The following is a 27332-nucleotide window of genomic DNA, read 5'->3' as shown; positions in this document are numbered from 1 at the left end:
CAAAATGAGTCGCATTTATAGGCTTACTACACCTGCTGGATTGCATTCTCCATGAAGAGCTGAAACACAGGTGGAAACAGGAAGACAGCAGGTGGCACCATGCCTTCGAAATTGAGGCGAAGTTTGTGTCGTTCATTTCACGAAGGAATATTTACAAGGAGTTAGTTATTCTTAAGTTATGTCAAAAACGTTTGTAAGTTGACATAACGTTATTTTGTGTTCGTAACTCTAAATAGGGTTAAATGGGGACTTCCTGGCTTTGAGGTAAGCTTTGTGTCATAATGTTAATACTGTAAAGGCATTAGATAACACTCAACATGATCTTATGTACTTAAGCAATAACCTGGGAGAACCATTTTCTCAAAACTGAATAAATAAACAACAAAACGTTTTTGAGTGCAGGAGATTTCAAAATTTTTTATAAATTCTTTATTTAAATTTATATTTCCAAGTGTGCATGTACAGTCAAACTCAAATTGCCACCTCAAACATTGAAAGTGAAAATAAAAGGGGGGGGGGGGTGATTTCAGGTATGTTACCTGGTGGTTGTTTTAATTATTTAATATCATTGTCACATAACCATGAGAATAAGCAATCATATATTACAGCCTCCACACACACACAATGGTGCACCTATCTTCTATCCACACATTGGTCAATTCCCAGGTCAACTCCCACTAGTGTTGTATCTTGACTCAGGGCCAGCTGGAGAGATTATATCTCTCACATCGATTGAGAACTTCTGGGGACCCCTCAGGAGGAACTGGACTTTATGGTTTGACCACTACAGCGTCCTGCACCATGAGCACCGCAAGAAAAAGTATTAGAAATGAAAAAGTAGGAATGACTCTGCAGTATAGATTCACTTTATATGTATCGAGTAATTGACTGTAGGCCATGGTGTCGTAGTGGGTGGTGCTGATACAAGTATATCTTATTGGTCAATTTATTACAGACCTACCTTGTTTGTGCACTTCAGTGTACAATTAGAAATGATAGCTTTCTCCCCATGCACAGTGTTTTAATTGGTCAGCTTCTGACCACAAAATCACTGTAAGCAAATTATGAAATGTAGGACTGACAAACTTTGCAAAGCAACAGATGGACTACAGTCTATAATCATGCACTAACAAAAAGCACATGCATGTTAGAGGGAGCCTACGTCTATCTAATAAAGGGGCAACAGCTTTGTTTTCTAATCCTTACAGTTAATGAGAAGACATTTCCCATGCATAATATGACAGTGATTAATTTTAGCTATATAATTTACTGCTGCCTAAAGTGTATATATATTTTAAATTTAGATTATTCTATGTAAAGGACCAAAAATGCAATTGATTATTTAATATTAACTATATTGTTCAACACAATGGATGTTTTTCTAATTCTGTCTGCTTTGTAATACAAATATTTGTATAACATGTCTGGATGGAAATATATCTTTGCATATTTCAAGAAATATATAGTCATGTACCTAAACAGGGATAAAATAAATCGACATGTAAATCAAAAAGATGCAGGATAAGTGTCCAAAACCTTCTGCAGAGAATCTAAAACTTATAGAAAACCAGCTAGGGATTTAACCATTTTTAGAGCGGGTGCTCCAATGTATAAATTATCCTGGTACACTTTAATTATATCCCACAGTACACTTCAAATCCAAACTTAAGCCCACGTAATCTAAAGTATTCCAGAGTACAATGAAAGTCAAACCACTGAAAACATCATAATCATATCAACATCACAGCTTAAATATCGATGCGCATTATTCACCATCATCAGGTTTGGACTTCTGTAGTTATGAATAAACAAATATACAATTAAACACAAATGTATGTATGATAATCATAAACTAAAATATCACCATTCAAACTATAGAAATACATAAACTCAAGCCTGCACTCTCTAGCTTTCACCACGTTAGCTTAAACCTTGTACAGTGAACTCAGTGGAATATTTGTGTTTATCCAATGTATGTAAAACTTGGTGCACTAAACGGAACTACCACTACTATTGAAACCGTACTCAAAGATGATACATGAACTCATGCACGTATCTCATGGGAAGTAAACACCAGCTTTAATGCACACTTAATCTGATATAAACAGTAGTGTGCATGGAGGTCAGAAGATCATGCACACAGTCATTTATGGCAGTTCTTTTTCACTGGTTCGTCCTGTAAATCCGTCTCTAAACGAGCTGCCTCACTGTCTTCTTGCACAGTCTTGCTCGATTTTGGTCGATTGTCCAGTGCCAGCTGTATGGCCCAAACGCTGAGAGGTCTCATGTAAGCCAAGGAGCGATAGATCCCTTTTTCACAGTATGCTTCAGGAGTCTGAAAGGCCATTCCTGTCTGTTCCCACACTGTCCGATAGCAACCTTCAGCAGTGTGAAGACCTTCTTCTAACAGGCCCTGAGAGAATGAGATGAAGACAGCTGACATTAACAATTACATGGTAATGCGAACCAAGAAGGGTGGTCACAAGGGCAAGACAGAACATCAGGTTGCATGCAAAATGTCTAAAGTACATACACCAACCACTTTATCAGAAACTCCCGTACCTCTGCCCGTTCATGAAATTAATTAATCAGCCAATTATCTGGCAGCACTGAAATGCATAAAATCATGCGGACACATGAGAGCTTCAGTTAAAGTTCATATCAAGCAATAGGAAAAAAAAAAAATATCTCTCAATGATTTTGACAGTTGTTAGTACCAGATCGGCTGGTTTAAAACTGCAGAACTCTTAGGGTTTTCAAGTATGTAAGTCTACAGAATTTATACAGAATGCTACAAACACCACAAACATCCAGTGAGCAGTAGTGGAAATGCCTTGTTGAAGAAAAGGGTCAGAGGAGGAGAAAGAATAGACCAAAAGGCTATGGTGACTCAAATAAACAATCTTTACACCCAATGTGAACAGAAAATTATCCCAGAACACATATTACATCAAACCTTGAGACAGTTTGGGCTATAGCACAAGATTCATTCCTGTCAGCCAGGAACAGGAATCTAAGGCTACATTGGGCACAGGCTCACCTACATTGAACAGTTTAATGTTGGAAAAAATCTAGGCAGCATTTTTCCAGTTAACTATATATTCAGATGTGTATTAAGCATGTGTCCACTAGCCTCAAACTACTTTCAATAAGAGATCGCCTGTCCGGTATCACCAAACAAGCCATGGTGAAAGTCACTGAGGTCCAATTATTTTTTCTCCTTTCTCTTGTGTGATGTGAACAGCTGCTGAAGCTCCTGACCTCTGTCTGCATAATTGTATGAATTTGCACTGCTGTCACACAATTCCTTAACAGGATCATGCATAAAGGAGCTAATGTAGAGATGGTCCCAATAAAGTGTGTGTTATGCAGTAATGTGACCACAAAACTCCATACTGACCTCCTGAATCATAGTAGCTGCTAGTCCATAGACGACACCGACCCAGACCTCATCCGACTGGACGCTGGAGCGATCAGGAATGCCCTCTGGTCTCATGCCATTCACAGCCCCCATCTGCCCTCCTGCAAAGCTCATCACGTTCAGATCAAACACACTTTTCAGTGCACTGCGGATCTTCTCCTTAGGGAAAACCTTGAAGAAAGTAATTGGCCTGAATTACACATATGCACTAATATACTTGTGTTAAACCATAATATACAATATATAATCTGCTTGATAAAGCTACACAGATGCCCAATTATAATTATATTATAATAGTTTGTATCAAAAGGTAGATGTCCTTCCAGAGGGAAAGAAATAGGGAAAAATGATTGATGTACAATAATAAACTGAACAAAAGTTTCTCATTAATCTAAAGATTCTCATTAAATGTCAACAGTTTTTTTTTTTTTTAGAATATTCCATGCCTTTTCACAGTAAGCAATAATGAATTTTCATTATGTATTAATATAGATGAAGCAAAATTTTCTACAGCTAGAAACCTGAAAAAGCTGAGCAGTGTAGGTGTGGTATTGATGGGTTTTGGAGATAGGGCTCTGTGTGCAGTTCTGTGAATTTCTGCATCATCTTGGAAATCAAGCTGGCTTTCTAAATTTATAGCTTCTTCAAAATAATTTAGAAATGTTTGTGAATCCCTTAAACGCCACATTAGTGTTTTCTGGCATGCATCATCCAAGTGTTTGTGTTGTGAGGCTAGTCATGGCAAAGCAGAAGCCCCACAAGAACAACAATCATAAAAAGATATTTAGAAAAGGATTAAAGAATCAACCTCAAACTCATCATCTCCTAGTCCAGATGCCCTGAGGAACCACTGGCCTGCACACTGGTCAGACATCACACTGTTGGACATACTTCTCCCACTGCTGTCATAGTTATAGTACTTCCCTGGAGTTAAGAGGCAAAGGAGAAAAAATTAAGAAATTGAAAACGACTATAGCCATCTCCGTAATATTTAAGCAGTGATTCGCTAATGTTTTGCATGTTTTTGAAGTATAAGTAAAACATGCAACCATGCTAAGAAAGCCTGCAAACTGGTGTACTAACAAGGTCAATGGAGGATTGTGTCTTTTAAATGAAAATAATTGCATTAATGAATAAGCACTTTGGGCTATTTAAGCTAAAAATTGCAAAATACAAAGTGGGGTCAATGCAGATAGGTGAATTTGTATTAAACATATTCTAAAGTCATTTTCACCAAAAGGAGACAAAATTCTACCATTCACTAGTCAAGACTATGCCTTGGCATCTCAAAATAATCAAAAATCTTAATCTTATCTTAAAATGCCGACAATATAACCACATGTAAGTCAGTTTCATACGAAGATTCACATCTCTGGTGCCCAAAAGCATTTACATATAGATTATAAAAAGGTTTTCATATGCTGTACCCTAGGAAAAGATGAGATATGCTTTACTGTCTTACTGAATGGTTTTTGACACAGTCTTTACTCAACAGTATATTAGATGCATAATTGTACATGTGGCTAGGTTTAGTTTCAGTTTTACTCTTTCAGGAGTCTGTTAAAAGATCTGGAATTCCCTCAGCTATTATGAAGTAACTACACATGCAAAACCTAGTTTACATATTGTTTCCACCCCTACTTTGCATGGGACAATTTTTTTTTTTTTTTTTTAATCATCCTCAACACATCCGCTGTTCATTTATCACCTTGCGTGTACAAATTACTGTGTTATATCAGACTTCAGTAAATCAGGGCCTCTGTGTGGTCTAGTTTTCTCCCTCCAGTTCGATCAAGAATGGGCTAGACTTGGCTAAATTATATCATGTAATTTCAGGGTAAACTCACCATTCCACAGTAGCTTATCAAAGGCGGCACTGCCTCGCTTCAGGATGTCTCTGTACTGTTCATACACTGAATCACTTTTCAAAAGTTGTGCCATCTTACACATTACACACACTGAGGCCAGCCACAGACCCCCGCAGTATGCACTGAAACACCACAAATTAAGAGCAAAATCAAAACACTCTCCTGAAACTTTATGTTAAGATATACAGGTATGGCCAAGCGCTACAGCAGATACTTCTTTCCTCCTAAATCCCAAAAATTCCAGTAGGTGGATTGGCTACATTAATGTGCCCTGCTTCAGACAAAGTCTTCCCAGGATCCACCACAACATTGACCAGGATGAAGTGGAAAGTATGAAGAAAGATAAACTATATAGCCAAAAGTTTCTGGACACCTGATCATGACACCCATACATACCATTAAGAGTGTACCAAATGGTCACTCCTAAAGTTTCTGCTCTGCTGTGATCTCTCTGATATGTCTATTTTATATGCTTGCCTTCCCTTGTATCAACACCTCGTCAGACAGCATACCGTATGTTCTTGTTAACAGCTACAAAATTCAACACTTGGAATCAACATCAGACATTGAGTTGAGGTTATCTCCTTAATTTCTCATTAAAAAATAATGAGGAAACAAGCCACACCTGATCAGGAAACTGCTGATCAAGTCAATTGCCCAAGTGAGCCTGTAAAAATGGTTGTAATTCCAAAACAGTTAATGAAATAGCTTTTGTTAAAACCCTTCAATGCTGAAAGTCAACACTTCAGTCATTCGATTGCTTCATTTCAAATCCATTTTGGTGGTGTTCAGGGGCAAAATTATGAAAACCGGGTCACTGTCCAAATGGACCAGATTATTTTAACCTCCACTCTTATGGGAGGGTTTCCATTAGATTTTGGAACATGGTTGTGGTAGTTTGCCCATTCAGCCAAGAGAGCATTTGTGAGGTCAAGCAGCAAAGTTGGGGTGTAGTCAGCGTTCCAGTTCATCCCAAAGGTGTTCAGAGGGATTAAAGTCAGGGATCTGTGTAGGCCAACTTAATTCTTCCACAGCAATGTTGGCAAAGCAAGTGTTTATGGACCTTGCTTTGTAAACAGTGGTATTGTTATGCTGGAAAATGTTGGGCCCCTAAGCAGCTAGGGGGAAGGGAAATATTAATGCTACAGTATTCAGACATCATCTTCTGTGCTTCTTTGTAGCAACAGTTTAGGGAAAGTCTATATTTTATATATATATTATATATATATATATATATATATATATATATATATATATATATATATATATATATATATATATATATATATATATATATATATATAGGTGTGATGGTCAGGTGTCCATATAACTTTGGCCATATAGGGTATTTTCATCATCAAATCCACAAACTAAAACTCCATCCTCACACCCTGATGTAGGAAGACCAAGAACAGCTTTGTATTTAGTTGATTTGTACTTTTTTTTTCCCTCTCTTACTGGAATCTGATTTGTCTATACTGCATTTGCAACAGGAAGCAACATGTCTATGAACTTTCATGTTGTTTTTCACTGGTTACACAAGATACATACTTCACATCCTTTTTTTTTTAAACAATGCCTACAACTTTTCACAAAACAAATCTCTCTCCCCATAAAACTAACCTGGGACCTGTCACAACCCATCCATCATAGGTCTGGTCAGCATAGCCGGAGTTCTCTATTAGGCCATCCCCATCTTTATCAAACTTCATTTCAGTCTCCATAACCACCTGAGAGAACAAAGCCAAAATCAGGTAAGCTAAGGGACAAACTCAGCCATTAACAAGTAAGGTGCATGTAACTACATAATAATAACAACAAAAATAATAGTAATAATGTTATTATATTAGTTCTTTAGCCCATTCTGCAAATAGTATGCCTTTCAGGTTATTAAAGCAGTATAATAAAACTTGCAGTTTATATATAATTTTATTGGCACTGTTGGAACAGAGGACTTAAAGTTACCAAAATGTCCTCACAATGAATATATGAAAAACATCTAAACTTCTCTTAAAGTAAATGTAGACGTTTTTGAAAAAAACCCATGTTCAAAGATTATTTAATAACTATCTACCTATTACTACTTGTCACAGTTATTTGCACCACTGCATTTAGTATTTTGTGGAACCTCCAATTGCCAGCATAACAGCACCGAGTCGTCTATAATGCTTGATGAGAGAAACCCAGGAATTTTAGAGCACTCATCAACACAGAATTGCTCCTGGTTTCCAGGGCTGCCTTTGACTAGGTCATAATACTCGTTAGCTTGTTGGCTCGTTAGCCCATGCTTTCCGCCCACTTTGCATATCGATAGCCGCCTAGGTCCTCTCTAGTAAAATTTACTCTTCAGCTTACTCCCATGTTTTCTAACTGTATGATAGCATCACACTTCTATAACATCAAACTGTTCAGTGTCTTCTGCTTCTTTTCTTTGCATTGCTTAACATTATTAGGAAAGAAGCTGAATGATCCTGTGTTCTTATTTTAGCAGACACTGCAGCTAAATCAAAAAGCTATTTTTTTTTTTTTTACATAGCAATGGTTTAATAATACCACTTTACCATTTAAACCCATCTAGCTCACCTGGCAAATGGGCCACATGTCCTTCAGGTACTGCATGTCCTGAGTTAGGTGATAGTCACGATACACCTGCAGAACAAACTTCAGGTTCAGGTCTTTCCAGTCTGCTGTGTCATGAATCTGATAGGCATTTACACGCTGCCAAGGCTCGTCATCTAGTAAATAAGGAAAAAAATTTTGTACTTTTCAGTTCCTGTTGGAAACATATGAACTTTATCAAGAGACAAATTAGTGACTATATGCATATATGAATTGGAATTTCTTCCTGTGGCTGTAGCAAGTTTTTGCCATGGCAAATTCATCTGGCATTCTTAGGGCATTCGGGTACATCAGTTACTTTTTATGTTTAATGTAAAAGGAACAGTACACAAGAAATGGCAGTACTATTTCAATGAATTCTTAGCATTTTTTCAGCAACTGTGACTAATCTACTCAGCTTTCCCATTTCCCAAGAAGTTGTGTTATGTTAATGTTACCAGGTACATTACAAAAATAAAAGCTGCTCTTTTAAGATCAATGCATCTTATTATGATGAAGCAGCTCTTCTCTTGTTGAAATATTATGGAAAAAAAAATCTAACAAAGATATCTTCTGTGCCAAGCTGGCTTCTTAATGGTCCATTCAAGATTCAAGATTCAAGATTCAAGAAGCTTTATTGTCATTTCAACCACATATAGCTGGCGCAGTACATAGTGAAATGAAACAACGTTTCTCCAGGACCTGGTGCTACATAAACATACAACAAGTTCAACACAAAACAACAAACACCACCACAGAGCTAGGACAGAAGTTTGTCTTAGCCACGTAAAGTGCACAGTGTGCAGCTAGGTGCAAACAGAGCATAGACAAGACAGTGCAAAAAGACAAATAAAGACAACACAAAAGAACACAGGACACTTAGCGCCGAAAAGAAATAAAATAACGTGTACTGGAATGTAGATGCAGTTTACTTAAACTATCCTATTTGTTGAGAAAGTCAGTCTTGTTTTGTTGTTAGGTAGATGTTATGCAAGAGGCAAATTAACACTGTCAGAAAAAGTACATATTCTTGTATTAGATAACACGGATCATTACTAACCTGGGTCTCCTATGTCATGAGGTACTACATTCCTGGTCTTAACTGGTGAGCAATTCCCACTCATGAGATTCATCCTTTGTGTGGGGTCATACTGAACCACACTACCAGCTAGGAATGAGAAGAGTAAGAAAGGTGAGAGAGAGGGAGGAATAGAAAGAAGATTGGTAAAAAGGGAGAATTACTTAATCGAGTGCTGGTAAAAAAAAAAAAAAAAAAACTTAATTATATAAATACACAGAATGTGAGAACAGTTCCTCTCACCAATATCATACTGTAGACTCAGAGCCAGTTTGGGCCAGAGCATGATAAGTGCAAAGGAGGCATAGAAGTGCACATCGTATGTGTTGTACATTCTGTACTCCTGACCTGCAGTCACAAAAGAGAGAAAGATGCAGGGTTAACACTTCAGGACTACTTCAGCTGGTATTACAGAATTAATTATCTGTAAATTACAGACAGATTTTACTCTCATGGCACCAAATTACCGCCACAGTTTTTTTCCCCCTCAAAATATAATTGCAACAAAAAATGTTAAACATTTATATGACCAAAAGTATGTGAACACCTGACAATCACATGTGTGAGCCTTCCCCAAACTGTGTGGCCTAGCCCAAACTTGTTTCAGCATGAAAATGCCTAAAGTTTCATAGCAGTATGGTTTGTCATGATTGGTGCATAAGAACACGAGGTGTGCCGAACAGCTTCGAGATGAACTAGAACACCAACTGTGCACCAGAGCATTCGACCCGGTAATATCCTTGTGGCTGAATAGTCATAAATCCCCAAAGCCATGATCAAATGTTTTGTGCAAAGCCTTCTCAAAAGAGTAGAGGCTGTTATAGCAGCGAATTGGGGACCAAGTACATATTAATACCCATGGTTTTGAAATGGGATATTCAAGGACAGTTTGGGGTAGAATGATCAGGCGTCCATAAACTTGTGGCTGCGTAGCATAGGACCAAAAACGAAAAAAAAAAACATAACCAAAATCAAGTGACTTGTAAATGTTAAGCAGAGCCACCTCTGTCATGCTCAAAAGCAAATACTTTTCATGCATGAGTGTATTCAACTATATACCAAAAACAGGTAGGTTTACAACAAATGGTGTAAAGACGTTATTTTTTCAGTAGGTACTTGGCTTTGACACAATGTCAAGAGAGCCAAATTCTAGATACTTACCTTCTAAATAGGCAAAACGGCCATACTCCTTGAGGACAGGGGGCTGTGCTGGAAGACCACCTTCTTCTGAACGAAGTCCTCCACTAACATCACAGTCTTCAGGAAGCTCTACCCACACCGTTCCTCCATCCACAACAAAGTACAACTCATTAAACAAAGCTGATTTATACCAGGAAGGGAGAGAACTGGAAAAACAGACACACATAAGGGTTATACATACAAAATGGCTACTTTTATTAAATAAGGAAATAATGCCGTAACTATGTGATAGCATGGGCACATTCATAAGCATTATTTTCACTATTTGTCCGACAAATAAAACTTTAATCAAAAGCCTTAAACTGGAAATGCTGACATTTTAACAAAAAAACCTCATAGCATGTTTACACTACATGCAGCTACATTGCTACTAATGCAGCAAAATCCCAAAGGATCTATTTACCCATCTTCCAGAATGGGTCTTTGCCATTCCTGAATGTCTTTTTCCCAGTCTTTGTAGTGCATAAGTGCATAGTGTGAAAGAGCCGGGCCTGCATCTCCTTCGGTGCCATAGTAACGCGCATAACGTCTAATAGGAAAACACAATTTTGTGGTCACTGCATAATAAACTATAAATATCTGGCAATAGAGTTGAGTAAGTAAGCATGCTCATTTCCTTATTGTAAGTATGCAATTATACAATAAGAAATAACAAATGTGTATACCTGATGTGCTCTCTTTCCCTTGAGCCAAAAGTAATTTTTGGCATGTCCCAGGTCAGGCAGAAATCTAAGCTGTTGTGTCCATGAGCAGGCACAGAGCAGCCCACTGCCAGAGCTGCTGCCACTGTCTCTCCTTTCTGAGTTGGAGGGCTGGAGCCAGGGGGTGAATCTAACTGCCCGTCACTCATCAGGTCACTCCAAATGGCCTTTCCGGTATCTTTAGGACTGAACGCAGTCTTGTGGGTGATCTTTCTGTTGGACTAAACCACATTGAACAAACATTAACAAATGATCAGGAAATGTTCACAAACATTATTTGTGGGTAAGCTCCTTAATTTGAAATGAAAGCTGTATAGTGAATGGTCATATAGTACACTTAATCATATATGATGATGTAAATAAAATACATTGGCTGTACTGTTACAGAAAACTATTCAGTGACATGGCCCAACCTGAAAAGGAGTTACAAAACCAGTATTAAGTATTTCTCTTTAATGGCCCATTCTGAAGTATTTTATTCCTATTAGTCCATAGCAATTTCTTATGCTAACAATTATTTATTAATTAAGGAATACTGTATGTTTTTTATCAGTTTATAATATTTAAAGTTGTGGAATACCTTAACCACAGAATAAACAAAAAAATTGACACAGTAAGGTATGGTACCTGTTCTCGAGCTGCCATACATAGTGTGTACGGATTCACCGGTGAGCGGTGGTGAAGCAAAACCCCTGACACGGACTCGCCCTCCCTTTCCAAGTTGAATGGTTCATTCCAATGACCCCCACATTTTTCATCTTTGTGGCCTGAACCATTGACCATGGTAAACATGATTGTGACATCCAGTGCATAGTCATTCTTGTTCTCTATATCCCACACAAACACGGCAACCGGAAAACTTGAGTCCTGTGGATTAAAACAGGGCGGATTCTTTACAATAATTTGCAACAAAATGAATTACCTAATAGAATGTACACATGTTTATAACACAATCCATCATGTGGAGGTTTTATGAGCACCAATGTAAGTGAGAGAAAAGGTTGAAGGAATGTAACTGTACAGAACACAATAGCTATCTATAATACTTAACCCGTGTTACAATATTTACTTACAATTTTGCAGTAAGCTTTTTATTAACTAGTGGTTGTATGAGCCTGATGGATATTAAAGGTCTTTACTTTCAGAATATGAGAATAAAATGCCACTTAACCACTTTTTATTCACTATATTAGAGCCACCATATTATGCAGCTAAGACAATGTATGGGAGAAAATAAAGCTCATTAATCATGCAGAACACTTTTCATCATTTTGCTTTTTGTATATTGCACTGTTCAGTCAGTCACCTTGTAGTTGTGTGGGATGACAGGTGACACCTGCCTGCAGGTGAGTGTGACGTTCTGACCAGGCAGCTGGTAAACGGTCCAGGCTCTGGGAAATAGTGCATGGTAGAATGCAAATGCACCACAGTAACCCCAATTCCAGTCCTGAAGTGTGTGGGGATGTTCGGTGGACAACACTTGCTGATAGATTGTCTGACCATCCTTACGCAGGCACACTGTAAACTGAGCAAGAAGAGAATAGTTTAAGGAGCAGAGTGATGAACACACATACAGAAGTGTGTGTGTGTGTGGGGGGGGATTTCCATTTTGCTTGTGAAGAACACTACAATGAAAGATGCATCATAAATCACACAGAAAGTTGTTATCATTATAAGTACTGCTGTAATTATAGATGATTAATATTTTTATTCCCCAGAAGCAATAAAAACCTATGAACATCTCTATACCTTTATCTTCAACAGGTTATATACTTTTTACATTTTCATTTGTCACCCATACATAACTAGAGTCATCCACCCAGGCAGAGTCAGAGATATACCTGGTCAGCAATGACTGTTTTGTAGTGGTACATTCCTGGGTTAAGTTGCCACCTACAGAACTCCCCTTTCCATCCACGCGTAATGCTTCCTCCTCCAATGCCACCCAGAGGAGCGCCTAAACATAAGAGGGAGCGTTATAATCGTTTGGACTTTTCTTTTTTGCTGGATGTCTGTGAAACACTGAGCACTTACCATAAATCTGCCTTAGAGGCAAAGCCCCGAATATGTCGATAAAGGGTGCTTTCTTCTCTATCTGTGTTCTCCGGTACCACCATTTTAAATACCTGCACACACAAACATAAGAAAAATGACAGGGTGTCAGTCATTTTCTGAACACTTTCCTTCAGGAATCATAGCTGACATTGTTTCTATCGCATATATTAATTCAGAGTATGAGACCGTGCACTTCCTGGAAATAAAGGGATAAAATAATTACAACATTTTATAGAGTACATACCTATTTTCTTTCACATTTTTTATATTTGTTGTTGATATAAGTATCGTAAATTTTTTTGACTGCCTAAATGAAAGATTTTTTTTAATCTACTTAGATAAAAAAAATTTTTTTAAATCTACTACAGTGTACATATGCTTTGTATAGCTGCATTGCATTCTGGGAATTTAAGTCTAGCATTTGTTATCTCCACTATTTCTTCACTGGATTCCTCATGGACATGACAGTGAAAATCGCTGAGTGAGAAACGCTTGCACGTTTGTTTTTAGGAGCTATCAGTAGAACCTGACTGTCCTGACCCAGTTTTGAGATTGTTTAAATTTTTATCGTATGAACTGCCTTTGTGAAAATTGCTAATTTCTGATATATATAGACATATTAATTTCTAATATGTCTATATTCTATGCATAACAAGAAATACAGCAACAAATAAACCGGTTCGCACCAGAATCTAATCCTTCATAAATATTTAAATATAGATACGTTTAGTGTATTTCAGGGGGAATTTTACCTTTAATGATTTTTTAATTTTACCTTTTTGATTATCCACCATATGAATCACACATTTTTATCTATGGTAAAAAAAAAAAAAAATGTTTGGGAAGCTCTTCCATTGCTGTTACCTACAGCAAACACACACGTTTGTATACACGCATGCATATTTTGATTATGAATGAAAGGAACGCCAATTCACAGAAATATTTCGCTGTTTGTTGTTGTCTTGCTGCTGTTTTTTTGTGTTTCACATTGTCAATTTTTCTTTCAGAGCACATACAGACATCCCGGCATTATTCTATAGAATTCCCTGATAAAAACCTAGACTTCATTTGGGCTTCAAGCCTGGAGAGAGCAAAGCAGCACAAAACCATTCAGTCTGTTAGTAGTGATGAGGTTTGCAGTCTCCACCAATACAATGAAGAGTGAATTTACCAGAAACATTAACTTTTGTCTTATCTGTGCGTAGGACTTTGTTCCAGTAATGCTGAACATCCACATTGGCAACAATATGAGGTTTGTTTAAGAGCATTCCTATATACTCCCATTACTCTCTTGTGTTTTTGTGTCTTTTATAAATGCATGCACAGCTGTTTGCAGGACTGCCGGGGAAAGTCTGCCTGGATTAATGGTTGCTCTTTTTGCATAAACTAAAAACTTCTTCACTCATTGTGGTAAATCTTCAGCGCACTCAGTATTAAACAAAACAAAACAAAACTTAAAGTTGCCTCTTGGCACAGTAATAACAGGCAGAAATGCGTGACTCTGTTTCAGTGCATGACCCTAACAGCTGAGGTTTGAGTGTAGGCAGGCTGTTTATATAACAGTATTTCAGTACACATCATTATGTTTTCATGCATCAGTCATCTGGCCATTAACCTAAATCAAACAACATGTAGATAAATGATCAGCGAATGTGAAGATTTGTACATGAGCAGAAACTCCTTTCTTTTTGCCCCCCCCCATTAAACTGAAATGAAACATGCATAAAGATTTTTTTCATGCATTGCAGGACACATAACTCCAAGTTCAATCATTAACACAGACTTGCAATACTATCCATGATCACTGAGGATCAATTATTAACTCTAACTGGCATGGACCGCACCCACATGCTGCACAAAACTAATACCAGGACGGATAAAACTGATCCCTAATGTTTTCTTAATGATAGCAATATTTTGTGCTTTAGTTATGAAACAGTATTTGTATTTGTATCACTCTATGTGAAACTGAATTTTGAAATAGAATATTGAACAAAAATTGTGAATTAAGTTTACAATTAAGTATTGGCTTGATCAATTTCTAAACAGAATTATTTTAAAGAAGCATTTGCTTTCTATAAATTTACATTTTAGAAATATATTCAGAATAACATCCAGGCACACGAACATAATCGAACATGAATCGAACAAATTTCTAAAGGCACGAGTCTACCTCCATGCACAAGTCTTAGGATAAGTTTCGTAATACAGTATATAAGGCTCAGCTGCGGTCACTATGAATTCTGTAGTTATTTCACTGTTAGAAATATCCTACTGGTCTTTGGTCTGTGCCTTAAGGTGCAACATAAAAGGCATTCGAATCAGATATTCAACCAAGAAATAAAAATAATAGTCATCAGGAGCAAATATCCACCCTGGTCAACTTACATATTCATTTATATAATTAACATGCGGTCATCGCATTTATTTAAAAGCAGAGAGTCATGGATGCTGTTCATTATGTTGACCCCTTGTACATAAAGGCCAATTGTCTAAAAATTCAGGACAGAAACATCTCAGGCTTTTGTTCTACATACATACACACATACATATAGAGTCACGGCACATGTCTACCTATAGCAGGTTATTGTGGTTTATTATACCGGGGTGAGGGTGTGGCTAGACAATTCATCTAGTTCTCTAGAGGGTGTGTGCAGGTGTTAGTGCAGCAAATAAAACCAAAATAAGCAAATAGAGTAGATTAAATAAAGTAATTATCTATGATTTCTCATGAACAAAGTGCAAACCCATGCGCAGAAAACCTAGAAGTAAATAATGGTGTCTTTCACGAAGGGCGAATAGAAAAGTATTTTGCGAACTATATTATAAAGTCACAAAACATTCAACCTACCCTACTGGTTAGATTGCATTACATTCAGCGGTGAAGCTTTGTTATTCTGTTGCACAATTCAAGGGGTAAAATGCCGATTTAGAGAAAAAATATGTATATGTAAAACTTCAGTGTGATTGATAGATAGATAGATAGATAGATAGATAGATAGATAGATAGATAGATAGATATTATACACAAACATACAAATGTTTCTCCCCTACAGGTTATGTAATGATAACACCAATACTACTTTATGAAAAAATAAGAGCTGATAACAAGAGATACAAGAGATTTTACGGCTTTATTGCTGATGTGCTTGCTATCTTACTGCTTTTTATTCCTGAACTTTGCACCAAAACACATTTATACTAGCAGGGCCAGTTTACGAGTTTTGTGACTATGGATTAAACCTATTCAGGTCAAGTGACCTATAACTATATCAACTTATCCATAAGTATATATGATCACTTAGATAACGGTCGGTTGATATTTCTATCACTGTAACCTTTTGTTTTACATCCTAGACCTGTGGAGCATCACTTTGAGATAATAAAAAAAAAAAAGAAACCAAACAGGTGTATGTCTTGTATTGTTTACAGTGCTCCTGTTTAAAGGTAAACCTGCAAGAAACAGGAAATTATGCTGTTTAAGTCTGATAGTATATTTAAAGATCATGTTTTATAAAAAAAAAAAAAAAAAAATCATGAAGCTTTTGTTGTTGTTTTTCATTCGAAGAAAAACACACTTTTGTGCATCCGTCCTCTCCATAGCAACATGAAATAAACAGGAAGATGGCTGCGACATGATTATTTGGGTTTTTTTTTTTCTTTTCAGAGAAATGTGTACCTCAAGCCCAAGCCGATGTGCTGCATGATGTGGGACAGGGACACGTCTTTAGCCTGAAAAGGTTTTCTTTTCTCCTTGAACTCGTGTGCCAGGCAGATCCTCCAGCCATCCTTAGGCACACCGAATCCGGTCTCCGTGCCCTCGTACCGGCCCATGAGCTCGGATAACGACCTACTGTCATTTAAATCCATGTCGCTGGCCTTGTCTATATAGTTCACACCTACACTAACGCTGCGTTAAAGTGATTTTGTCTCTATTTCCAGTAGCGAGAGTATGAAGCTGAGCTGCCGGGCTGATGGTGCTCTCCTACAGACATGATGATGATGGTGCCATGGTGAATTTGTTTGCAGCTCGACGCCATCCACACAGCCATCCGGGTTCTGCATCCGTTTCACCACTGAGCGCCTGACTCGAGGAAATGCACGTTTACATCTATGTCCACTTTACCACATACATATATATATCACGAATAAAACGGGTGTGACTCGTGCAGCGAATCGGGATCGTCACCTTTAATCAGTCCTTATCCGTTTACAGTGAATTCCAGCTCAGTCAAAATGAACTCATGCAGCCGTTCGCTCGACTGTACCATCTCACACACGGAGGTGGGGATTCGTGCAGACCACTCGTTTATTGAAATAACATATTAACATAACGCCCGACTATACGTATGATATATTTTTTGATTAATCGTATTTACACATTAAACAACCCGGAATATGTAGTTATAAGCAAACACAATCAGTCGTGTTTGTGACAGAAAACCTGAGTTTCCCCTTTGACGCCTTATAGTCGACTCCTTATTCGTCGCGTATTGCCACGGAGCCCTGCATGATGGCCGAACAAAATCTATACCGGCGTTCCCGTGCTTTGGTTTAAACGTTTTTTATTATCATACTGATAAATCAGCTTATTCACAGTAAGTTGATTATACGTGCTGATGTGTAATGTACCTAGTTCGCAGTGTAAATCGGGTGCATTTCGACATTTAACAGTTCGTCGGAAGTAGTGTGAACCCAGGGAAACGTCACACTTGGACATCACAATTTGTCCATAAGTTGTTTTGTTTTTGAAGCCTTTCTGCCGGTTACGGTTCAGCCGTGTAGTTTTTGTCATATTAAACATAACAGTCTCGGTTTTTAATTTATTTTTTGCTTTTATAAAGGTATAAAGGGATTGTTGATGTTATTTTTATATGTGCTATCTTAATTAAAAAATCAGCTGCTTTGTTGAAGCTGTGTAAATTATCCTCAGATGTGATATATGTAGTGTCGGTGTGAACTCACAGTATTTGTATCAGTGATGTATTAGTGATGTTTCGGTGATGTTTTGGTGATTAAAGTGTATTTCTCCTCACTGTCACAGATGATTGAGGTGGTGGCCTCCATGGCTCGTGGGCCTGTGTTCCTGGCTGGAGAAGTGCTGGAGTGTCTCATCACCTTCACTAATCCAATATCCCATCTCTCCACTAGTGCAAGCAGGTAAGAAGACCTTTTAGCCCAGGTAACAGAAGTATACTTCAGTGCATTTGTCTTATAGAGGCAGGTTTAAAGGATTCATAGCAACAAACACAACATGCACTACCCTATATAGCCAAAGGTTTTGGGACACTCCTGCAAATCATTGAATTCAGGGGTGGTGCTCGGCCCCTCAGTTCCAGTGAACAGAACTCTTAATGCTTCAGCTTCATACCAAGACATTTTGGACAATTTCATGCTCCCAACTTTGTGGGGACGGTTTGGGGATGACCCCTTCCTGTTCCAACATGACTGTACACCAGTGCACAAAGCAAGGTCCATAAAGACATGGATGAGTGAGTTTGGTGTGGAGGAACTGACCTCACAGAGTCCTGACCTCAACCTGATAGAACACCTTTGGGATGAATTAGAGTGGAGACTGTGAGCCAGGCCTTCTCATCCAACATCAGTGCCTGACCTCACAAATGTGCTTATAAAGGTTAGAAATTCCCATAAACACACTCCTAAACCTTGTGGAAAGCCTTCCCAGAAGACTTGAAGCTGACATCCCAGTTTTGGCCTTGCTCATAGTGTCTGCTCTAATTCATCCCAAAGGTGTTCTATCAGGTTGAGGTCAGGACTCTGTGAAGTTCCTCCACACCAAATTCACTCATCCATGTCTTTATGGACCTTGCTTTGTGCACTGCTGTGTAGTCATGTTGGAACAGGAAGGGGTCATCCCCAAACTGTTCCCACAAAGTTGGGAGCATGAAATTGTCCAAAGTGTCTTGGTATGCTGAAGCATTAAGAGTTCCTTTCACTGGAACTAAGGGTCCGAGCCCAACCCCTGAATTCAATGATTTGGAGGGGTGTCCCAAAACTTTTGGCAATATAGTGTACATCATGATTGTAGAATTTATTTATTTCACTTTTTTTGGTGTGCTGTAGTCAGTCAATTTCCATTCACTAGAACCAATGATGCGCAAGTATTTTTCAGCATCACAATACCCCTGTGTAAAAAGCCAGCTAATCCCCAAATCCTCATAGCTGTGCTTCATAATCTAGTGGAACGTCAAAGAGAGGACTGAATGTCAAATCAGGTATATAAAATGCACATACAAGTGTTGTGGTCATGTTTTCGCAAACCTTTCATTATATAGTGTAGTTTATACACATGAACACAGCACACAGATGCTTAATGCATGTTATTGTCACACTTATGATGTTTTGCAGAGAGCCACTAGGTGATATATCAGAAATTTGGACATTTGCATTCACTTCTTTTGCTGCTAGATTCATATTTTGTCAGTTGTTTTGAAGCAGCATGTTAAATAGCCAATATGTTATCTATTCTCTGACATTGAATCCTGCCCTGTCTACTTCACACCAAAATGCTTTGTTCTATACTAAGACAAGTATAAACTCTCGCCATATTCTGCATTGACAGATTTAGACCAGATGTACGTTTAACACTGTTCTGTTTCTGTCTGGTAGTTGGCGGAGTATTGCAAATAGACCATGACCTCCGTACAGTGACATGTTGTAAAGTTCCAATGGAAACTCTGCAGAAGGAAAACAATTTACAATTGCATTATTTGGCATTTATCTCAGTGGTTTGGCCTAGTACAAGTCTTTGGGCTACTGAGCTACTGATTTAACAAGAATTTTCATGCCAAGATAAATTAACCTGTACATTAATAAGAAAATTTTGCATAGCTGACTTTCGACTTTACGACTTTTTCGACTTTATGCTTAAAAAAAATAAAGCTTTTTTTATCCTCTTGATGTTTTTAATCTTTAGTGAGATGCTTGCATGGGCTAGTGCTCAGATCCACTGCCAGTTCCACGCCAGTGAGAGCCGTGTGGCTCTGCCCACTCAGGGCACCAAGCAAGATGTGCAGGCAGAAAATGACACTGTGCTCATCCCCAGCAGAGGTGAGACCCATTTCAAGCTCAATGCACATTTGCTTCAAGTTCTACAGGGCTAAATTTAAGACAAGCTAACGCAATGTAACACACCACACAACACTTACAGTATATATTGTCACATATAGCTGGTAGAAAGGTGCAGTGAAATGAGCTTCAGCACCTCCAAAGATGTGTATGTCAAACAATAAATAGACTGTACAGACAGTGTATCGTGGGAATAAGGTAAGGAGAAGTGCAAGACAACACAAAAGCATAAAAAATACAGATATGAGAAAGTAAGTACTAATGTATACACACTTAATTGACCAGTGCATATGCCATATATATATATATATATATATGAGCTGTGTATGCCATGTATGAGCTATGTTGGGTGTCTGTCATCAAAAATCACATGATTTAATATATCCAATTTTAAGTGACTAATGAAACAATAAAATGCTGGTAAAATCAACAACATTTTGGCTTCTCACTGCTCAGATATAGGTTTTAATAAGTAAGCATGAACTTCCCAAGGCTCATGAAAATCTGTTTGTCTGTTGCCTTACACCTAACTGACTTTTGTCAGCACAGCATAATTACAAAAAAATTAACCTATGCAACTTGTTTTAATCCTTTGTGTTTAGTTTTACGTCCTTATTCTGATCAATTAGTTTCAGTGAGCTAGTCCACTACTCCACTACTAAACACTTCCACTGGGTGGAAATACTGTGCCTACATGCATAGTGTTTAATTAAATTTGTGGAGGGATCATGTGATGAGGATTGGATTCGAGTGAACTCCAGCATATTTTCCTGTGTGGCATGAAAACAATCTTCCTTTTGTTTCATAGAAGAGTTCCCAACTATTTTCGATTTACTTTAATAATGAAGCTCTATAATTTCTCTGGTTTTTTTTGTTTTTTTTTTGATCCCATTATTGTGGGATCAGAACGCAGGATGTGACACAATCGGCTTTGGACATGTTCCACTTTGTTTTACAATCCTTGGGTTGTTTTTGCTATTGAGGCATAATGTTTTTTTTTCCCTCTGCATCACTAGGAGAGCGAGGCCAGTGCATGCTGGACACTCCGCCCAAGATCCTGTTCTGTGACCTGCGGCTAGACCCTGGAGAGAGTAAAACCTGTATGCAGTTCAATTTAATCTGCTTTAAGATGGAGTTAAATATTTACTAGTGGGGTATGTGGATGTGGTAGCTTAGTGGTTAAGGTGTTGGACTGCTGAGCAGAAGATTGACCCCTTGAGCAATGCCCTTAACCCTCAATCACTCAGTTGTATAAAATGAGAGAAAATGTCACTCTATATATTAATTATACAGATATACTATGTGTATAGTAAATGTTTCAACATATGTTACAAACCTGACTATTTGAGGAAATAGTAAGCACACAATTATACTATTCTGTCTTATTTTTTCTTTATTTATTCCCTCTTTCACATCTCTTCACTTGACTTTTTATGTTTTTCTTGGGTACAGACACTTACAGTGAGCTCGTTCCCACGGACGGCCCTCCTAGTTTCCGTGGTCAGGCGGTGAAGTATGTATACAAGCTCACGATTGGTTGTCAGAGGGTCAACTCTCCAATCAAGCTGTTGCGTGTCCCCTTCAGAGTGCTCGTTCTGCATGGTATGTTTCATAGTCATAAATATTGCAGCAGAGATCAACAGGAGCATCATCAGTTAGTCCTTTTCAGCCTTTATTCAATATTCTGTTCTGGAGAATGTTATCCTCCAAATGAAAAGCACGTTTCTGGTACCTGTCAAAAAATATGCTTTGAAGAATATAGTAAATCCATTTCTCTGTTGCACCATATCCAAAATCTCTCAATATACAGTACCTCCAGTGCAGAACCTACAACACACTATATTATTTATGTTATAAATGAATTAAGAATTGCCAAAATAGCATGTGATTTTAATTTTTATATGAAAATAGTATTCCATTTTGTGGGTTATATCCAACATTTTGTGTAATTGTGATGGTGATTTTGTGTGTTTTTAGGCATGCCTGAGCCCCCTTTCCTACAGGATGAGGAAGTGTCACCCACAAACCCCTTCCTGGAAGAGGAGGAGGGAGGAAGAAGAGACACAAGACCTCTGGAGCGAGCACTAGACATGCTGATGATCACTACCTCACGCCGCTGTCCACGTCAGTGAAATATCTATCCATGTTACTGATATATTCGTGTTTTTATGCACGTTTTATTTCAGCAAGGCATTTACGTTGACCTTCTTCTCCTCTACAGATCTGTTTAATATCACTAACATGCGAGGGAAGGTGGCCAAATTCTGTATCTTTAAGACTGTGTACAGACTAGGAGAGGACATCATTGGCACATTTAACTTTTCAGAGGGAGATATCCCATGTCTACAGGTACAGATCACACGGAAACCTTTATTGTTTTACCCTTTTGATTCTGCGATGCTCTTTTTTACTATTAACATTGAACAGTCCAGTCTTAAAAGCAATTATTCTGTCACAAAATATTTCATTTCATTGAATTATAATAATTCATTGAGCTGTAATAATTAAACTTCTAATAGACTTATTGTTATTTCTGTGAGTGTCATGTCATGTTGATGTGTCAGTTCAAGCTACATATTCAATTCATTTCAATTTATTTTGTATAGCGCCATTTACAATGAACATTGTCTCAAAGCAGCTTTACAAAAGAAGAGAAACGGAGAAAGGGGAGGGGAAAAATTAAGATAAAATATACCTAGAAATAAGAACAAATTATTAAATTAAATTATTAAACTATTTTATTGCTAATGAGCAAGGCTGTGGCGACGTTGGCAAGGAAAAACTCCATGGGAGGATATGATGAAGAAACCTTGATAGGAACCAGGCTCAGAAGGGAACCCATCCTCATTTGGGACACCCTAAACAGTAAATAATGTAACTGTAACTGATTACAGCAATCAATGGCCCATGAGGAACTATTAGGTCTGTAGTTTCTGAGGTCATTATAGACACTAGTTCTTTGCTGTCACAAGCTGACAGATGTAATGGCAGATCTGTGACGGTGTGAAAGTCCCCAAGTGGCTCTGTCCACAGCTGTCTCCTGGTCCACACAGATAGGCATACAAATACTTTATCTTGCTCTATTCAGCCAGTTAAATCTGTACAAGTGTCATTACCAAACCTCCTCTGGTAACACTAATCCAGAAAGCTTAAAATATTTTGTTCCTAAATTCAGACTATGCGTATAAACCTGTACACTGAGCCGTGTACACTGAAGGGTGTGTGTATTGTAATACTTGTGTATTTGTACAAGCACTAATCTAGCCCGTGTTGGTATGTTGTATGTGATTTCAGTACTCAGTGAGTCTGCAGAGCGAGGAGGAGGTCCATGAGCAGTATCAGAGGCGACCAGCTCAGGCGGTCAGTGTCACAAGTCATGGACGGCATCTGGAGTCCTGCCTCCACACGGCCTCCAGCCATTTCTCCCTGCCTGTTCCTCTCAACGTTACACCCGGTTTCAGCACTGACATTGGTTAGTTCACCTTCTTCTTCACTTTGTCATCAAAAATCTAACACTGTTTTCTGACCTGGCTTAAACCAAGTACAGAACAGGAGTAAGTTAACCTGAAACATAAACTGTTAACTATATCTGGGGTCATCAGCTGGCAGAACCAGCAAGCTATTGAAATACTGTACCAAAGCACATCAATGTACATATTAAAAATACTAGTCGTAGTTCAGCACCTCTGGTTAAACATGAACCATGACAACGTCTTTGCAAATCCTCTTCTCAGGCTCTAGACTCTCTGATCTGATTAGTGAAGTGACCGCTCATTTAAAAATGTTTCAAGATGATTGGCCAGAGAAAAATATGTTTTTATACTCTATATTAATTAAAAAACATATTTCTCACCTGTTCAGAATCTTTGAAAATTTTTAGATGAATACCCCTGGTTTATAGTTTATGCTTTTAGAATAAGAATATGGATCCTGGATCAGAGTTCTTCTGTAATACTGTGATGATTATATGCAGATTATCTCTCCTATATTAGAAAATATTTTTTAGCATAATGACTTTAAACGTTACTACTGCTGTCTCTTGATGAGCCTGTACATTTCCCTCACTTTAGTAAGCCTAAGATGGCGCCTACACTTTGAATTCGTCACAGCAAGAGAGCCAGTGGAGCTGCCTACTGTTCTTCAGAACCAATCAGAAGTCACCGTATGGACCGGGGCAGAGCAGGTGGATGTGGACACCTTCAGCTGGGACCTGCCAATCAAAGTGCTTCCCACCAATCCGGCACTTGCTTCATATGTTTCTCAGTTCACAGGGACAAACAGTATCAATATCTGAATTGATCGTGTGTGCGTGTGTGTGCGTGTGTGCGTGTGCGCGCGTGTGTGCGCGCGTGTGTGCGCGCGTGTGCGCACGTGTGTGCGCGCGTGTGTGCGCGCGTGTGCGCGCGCGTGTGTGTGCGCGTGTGTGCGTGTGCGTGTGATTTTCCTTTATCTGGATTTACAGATCAAAACCAGAAGAATCATGTTTCTGGTCTTTTATTTGTCTTATCTTGTGTGTGTATGTGGACCTGATTTTAACATTTCAGGCATTAACATGGGACCTCTTCCGTATTTATTGTGTTTCTGCCTGGTGCGCTAATGTACACTTTATTATGAGCATTCGTGCAGTTATCTAATCAGCCAATCAGGTGGCAAAAGGACAATGCAAATACAGATCAAGAGCTTCAGGTAATGTCCACAGTAATGTGATCGAACATATCTGAATATGCCGGAAAAGTTATATAAGCGACTAGGTACCAAGAACTGTGGCTTGTTGGCACCAGATTGAAAACTGCTGATATCCTGTAAGTTTCACACACAAGTGTCTTTAGAGTTTACACAGAATAGTGTACACATGATTGGGTGATGGATTAACTGCATGAATTGGCAGATGTACAGATGTTCAAATTAAAGCTAAGTGTTTATGATTTTATATGAATTCCCTACTGCGGACCTGCTCTGTTTTACTGTTTGTGTATACATACACAAACCTTTCCTTTCAGTGTGCATTTCTTTACAAGCTGACAGATTCTCTGTTTCAGTTATTAACAGTGTTTTGAACTCTTAAATAAAAAGAGTGCATTCAGAGAAATGTATTTTGTCACCTTCCCCATCACCATGAACTGACACGGGGTTACTTTGATAGATTTTATTTAGGTAAATATTGAAGTGGTACACTCAAAATAAAACTGTAATATATGATTGAGTGTGCAAAGCTGGATATTTACAATAGTGCATTAGGTAATATTTAACATATCATGACCATGCTATTTGAGTAGAATAGAGCACATGATGTTTAAGAAGAAGTTTTTTTAGGCTATAAATGCGGATTAGGGATTAATATTTGTTTCAACTTCATAGTGAATACTAAGGCTGTACCAACACTAGCAGACTTCTGCATTTATTACCAAATCTGGGCAGGGTTCTTTCATCATTGCATAGTGAGGCAAGATATAAAACCAGTAGAGTTTATTAAAGCAGGGGATGGAAATGACCCCTGGACAAGAGCAGCACTTTATCTAACTTTCAGAGTGATAAAAGGCTATTACTAGTTATTGTATCATTACAGATCCTACAGGTAAAGCACAATGACAGCTCAGGCAGACAGGCATAGTGCAGGCTTAACAGATGGATCAACTGCTTTGTTGTCTTGTTAACCTGCTAGTTTCATGTTCATGTCTCCATGACTGGGGTCCACATTGTTCCCTTCTCCTGGAATGCAGGGCAGACGTGGATCAGAGGTCAGGACCAAGCTCACCTTACAGGTTACAGATTCAACTCGCACCTGGCACCAAGGTGGGAAGTCCACTGGCTGCTGCACACTGAGGATAAAGAGAGATCAGCTTTTATTTCAATAAAAAAAATACTGTCAGTATACTAGGCTTTCTTTAAGACAGAAATGGGTCACTGACGTTTCACAGCAGCCCACTCCAAAAGGGTGCAGACAGGTGCACTGAATGCACCCCTTCTCCATCCAGCTCTGACCCAACAAGTAGTGCCTTCCCTCATACTCACACAGAGCTGTAGAGACAAAGAGAACAGAGGAGAAAGTACTTAGCTTCCAAAAAGGTACATTAAACAGATTACAATTGACTTTAACATTTGACTTTGAGGAAGGTGATATAATAAATGTGAAAGATACTGCATTAATTAATCAGCTGATTCTCTCAAGGCTGCAGTTTGTACAGGTATCTGTGTCACGTTACAATGTCACCGCCTAATATATTTAGGCTGCGTACTTTCTCAAAGATGAAAGGAAATCAGGAGTGAACACTATACCTCTGCACTCTGCAATCTATTAGGTGGTGAAATTACATTGTTTCCAGACATATCTGCATCTGAGTTATAAAAGGATTTATCTCACCTTGAGAGTTGAAGTGGCATTCGGTTGGAGCTGCTGAGCAAGTCATCCACAGTGAAACACCAATCAAGATCATCATCCACTGTCCTGCCATCTTTTCTCTTTCTGTAACTTGTTGTCTGTATCACTCTGTTTTCATACCTCCATTTATACCCCCTATACTCATGTGAGCTCGAGGTACGCAGAGATGGGAGGGGGAACCATCGGCATGTTTTTTGGGGGGGGGGGGTTGGAGAGGAAAAAAGGCTGTGGCTTGGCACCATTCGTTCTGTTTCTCCAGCGATTTGCCATTCTCCGCTCCACTGGGCATGACCTTGAAAAACAAAATACTGACATTCAAAATGACTAAGAGTGAGGGAAGGAGGGTGAGGTGAGAGCAAGAGGAGAGGTGAGAAAGAAGGCAAGAGAGAAGGAGGGAAAGTGATGGTCACTGACTACCCTGCTTATGCACATCTTATACCATTACATCAACATTACTGGGGTGTTAACACCTAATATACTTGTCACCTGGCTGGTCAAAGCATGGTGATTCAGTATCTCAATACTGTACTCCTGAGGATGGTCAAGTCCACATCAACAACATCAGCGGACAGATGCTACTGTTCTCTGAGGACCAGATTCACCCAGTGGTTACTAGGTAGTCCTCAAACAGACAGGGCTAACTTCACGGCCGGAGGATGCACTGACCCTTATCTGCTTCCCCAGACTTAGCTCATACTGATGATGTCATGGACATGTCTCCATTTTGTAAGCTTACATGGGCCTGGTCCAGCTGAGCCTTCAGTGGTTGTTTGGGAGAAGGAAACCCATAAAGAAAGAATCAGACTTTTATTGCACCTCAGCTGCAGGTGTGTGTCTGTGTGTATATCTGCGCACATATGTTCAAAGAAATGGTGGTGTCTAATTTGTAATGCTTGTGGTATTGCTCTATTTTAGACATTAATTGAAGCTAATATTTTGTTAT

The 27332-nt window shown here is 38.6% G+C and overlaps 3 protein-coding genes across 4 annotated transcripts; 1 reads left to right on the top strand and 2 right to left on the bottom strand.

The window, feature by feature from the left end:
* Positions 1 to 389: 389 nt before the first annotated feature.
* gba2 (glucosidase, beta (bile acid) 2) lies at positions 390 to 17333 on the bottom strand. The gene is made up of 16 exons (XM_058394994.1): positions 16601 to 17333; positions 12901 to 12992; positions 12708 to 12823; positions 12173 to 12391; positions 11494 to 11733; positions 10831 to 11087; positions 10569 to 10694; positions 10127 to 10311; positions 9209 to 9313; positions 8948 to 9055; positions 7873 to 8024; positions 6913 to 7019; positions 5269 to 5411; positions 4230 to 4345; positions 3401 to 3592; positions 390 to 2413 (listed from the first exon to the last, which is right to left on the bottom strand). Exons 1-16 carry the CDS (start codon positions 16789 to 16791, stop codon positions 2144 to 2146), a joined length of 2619 nt encoding a protein of 872 aa, XP_058250977.1. The 5' UTR covers positions 16792 to 17333; the 3' UTR covers positions 390 to 2143.
* Positions 17334 to 17403: 70 nt separating this feature from the next.
* On the top strand, positions 17404 to 25045 carry rgp1 (GP1 homolog, RAB6A GEF complex partner 1). 2 transcript variants are annotated; one of them, XM_058394997.1, is made up of 9 exons: positions 17404 to 17519; positions 17966 to 18081; positions 19859 to 19992; positions 21027 to 21110; positions 21463 to 21612; positions 21988 to 22134; positions 22232 to 22359; positions 23305 to 23482; positions 24081 to 25045. In XM_058394997.1, the coding sequence occupies exons 2-9, from the start codon at positions 17966 to 17968 to the stop codon at positions 24302 to 24304; spliced, it is 1161 nt and encodes a 386-aa protein (XP_058250980.1). In that variant the 5' UTR covers positions 17404 to 17519; the 3' UTR covers positions 24305 to 25045. The 2 variants fall into 2 exon arrangements, with proteins under 2 accessions (XP_058250980.1, XP_058250978.1); XM_058394995.1 differs by lacking the exon at positions 17404 to 17519 and adding an exon at positions 17620 to 17765.
* Positions 25046 to 25184: 139 nt separating this feature from the next.
* Positions 25185 to 26518, bottom strand: msmp1 (microseminoprotein, prostate associated 1). Its single transcript, XM_058394998.1, has 3 exons — positions 26372 to 26518; positions 25920 to 26028; positions 25185 to 25829 (listed from the first exon to the last, which is right to left on the bottom strand). The coding sequence occupies exons 1-3, from the start codon at positions 26460 to 26462 to the stop codon at positions 25661 to 25663; spliced, it is 369 nt and encodes a 122-aa protein (XP_058250981.1). The 5' UTR covers positions 26463 to 26518; the 3' UTR covers positions 25185 to 25660.
* Positions 26519 to 27332: the final 814 nt, after the last annotated feature.

This window comes from Hemibagrus wyckioides, linkage group LG07 (genome assembly GCF_019097595.1).
Source record: "Hemibagrus wyckioides isolate EC202008001 linkage group LG07, SWU_Hwy_1.0, whole genome shotgun sequence".
NCBI lineage: Eukaryota > Metazoa > Chordata > Actinopteri > Siluriformes > Bagridae > Hemibagrus > Hemibagrus wyckioides.
The sequence above is the reverse complement of the archived record's forward strand: the minus strand, read 5'-3'. Positions and strand labels throughout refer to the sequence as shown.

What these genes read in the sequence shown, in the direction of transcription:
- gba2 (XM_058394994.1), bottom strand. Translation starts at nt 16,791, where the DNA reads ATGGATTTAAATGACAGTAGGTCGTTATCCGAGCTCATGGGCCGGTAC. An exon ending in CCGTTTTGCCTATTTAGAAG is followed by an intron (nt 9,314 to 10,126) that starts GTAAGTATCTAG and finishes TTGTGACTGCAG; the next exon opens with GTCAGGAGTACAGAATGTAC. An exon ending in CAGCTACTATGATTCAGGAG is followed by an intron (nt 2,414 to 3,400) that starts GTCAGTATGGAG and finishes TCATTCTCTCAG; the next exon opens with GGCCTGTTAGAAGAAGGTCT.
- rgp1 (XM_058394997.1), top strand. Translation starts at nt 17,966, where the DNA reads ATGATTGAGGTGGTGGCCTCCATGGCTCGTGGGCCTGTGTTCCTGGCT. An exon ending in TGTGCTCATCCCCAGCAGAG is followed by an intron (nt 19,993 to 21,026) that starts GTGAGACCCATT and finishes CTGCATCACTAG; the next exon opens with GAGAGCGAGGCCAGTGCATG. An exon ending in CCCTGGAGAGAGTAAAACCT is followed by an intron (nt 21,111 to 21,462) that starts GTATGCAGTTCA and finishes TCTTGGGTACAG; the next exon opens with ACACTTACAGTGAGCTCGTT.
- msmp1 (XM_058394998.1), bottom strand. Translation starts at nt 26,462, where the DNA reads ATGGCAGGACAGTGGATGATGATCTTGATTGGTGTTTCACTGTGGATG. An exon ending in ATGCCACTTCAACTCTCAAG is followed by an intron (nt 26,029 to 26,371) that starts GTGAGATAAATC and finishes TTGTCTCTACAG; the next exon opens with CTCTGTGTGAGTATGAGGGA. An exon ending in GGAGTGGGCTGCTGTGAAAC is followed by an intron (nt 25,830 to 25,919) that starts GTCAGTGACCCA and finishes CTTTATCCTCAG; the next exon opens with TGTGCAGCAGCCAGTGGACT.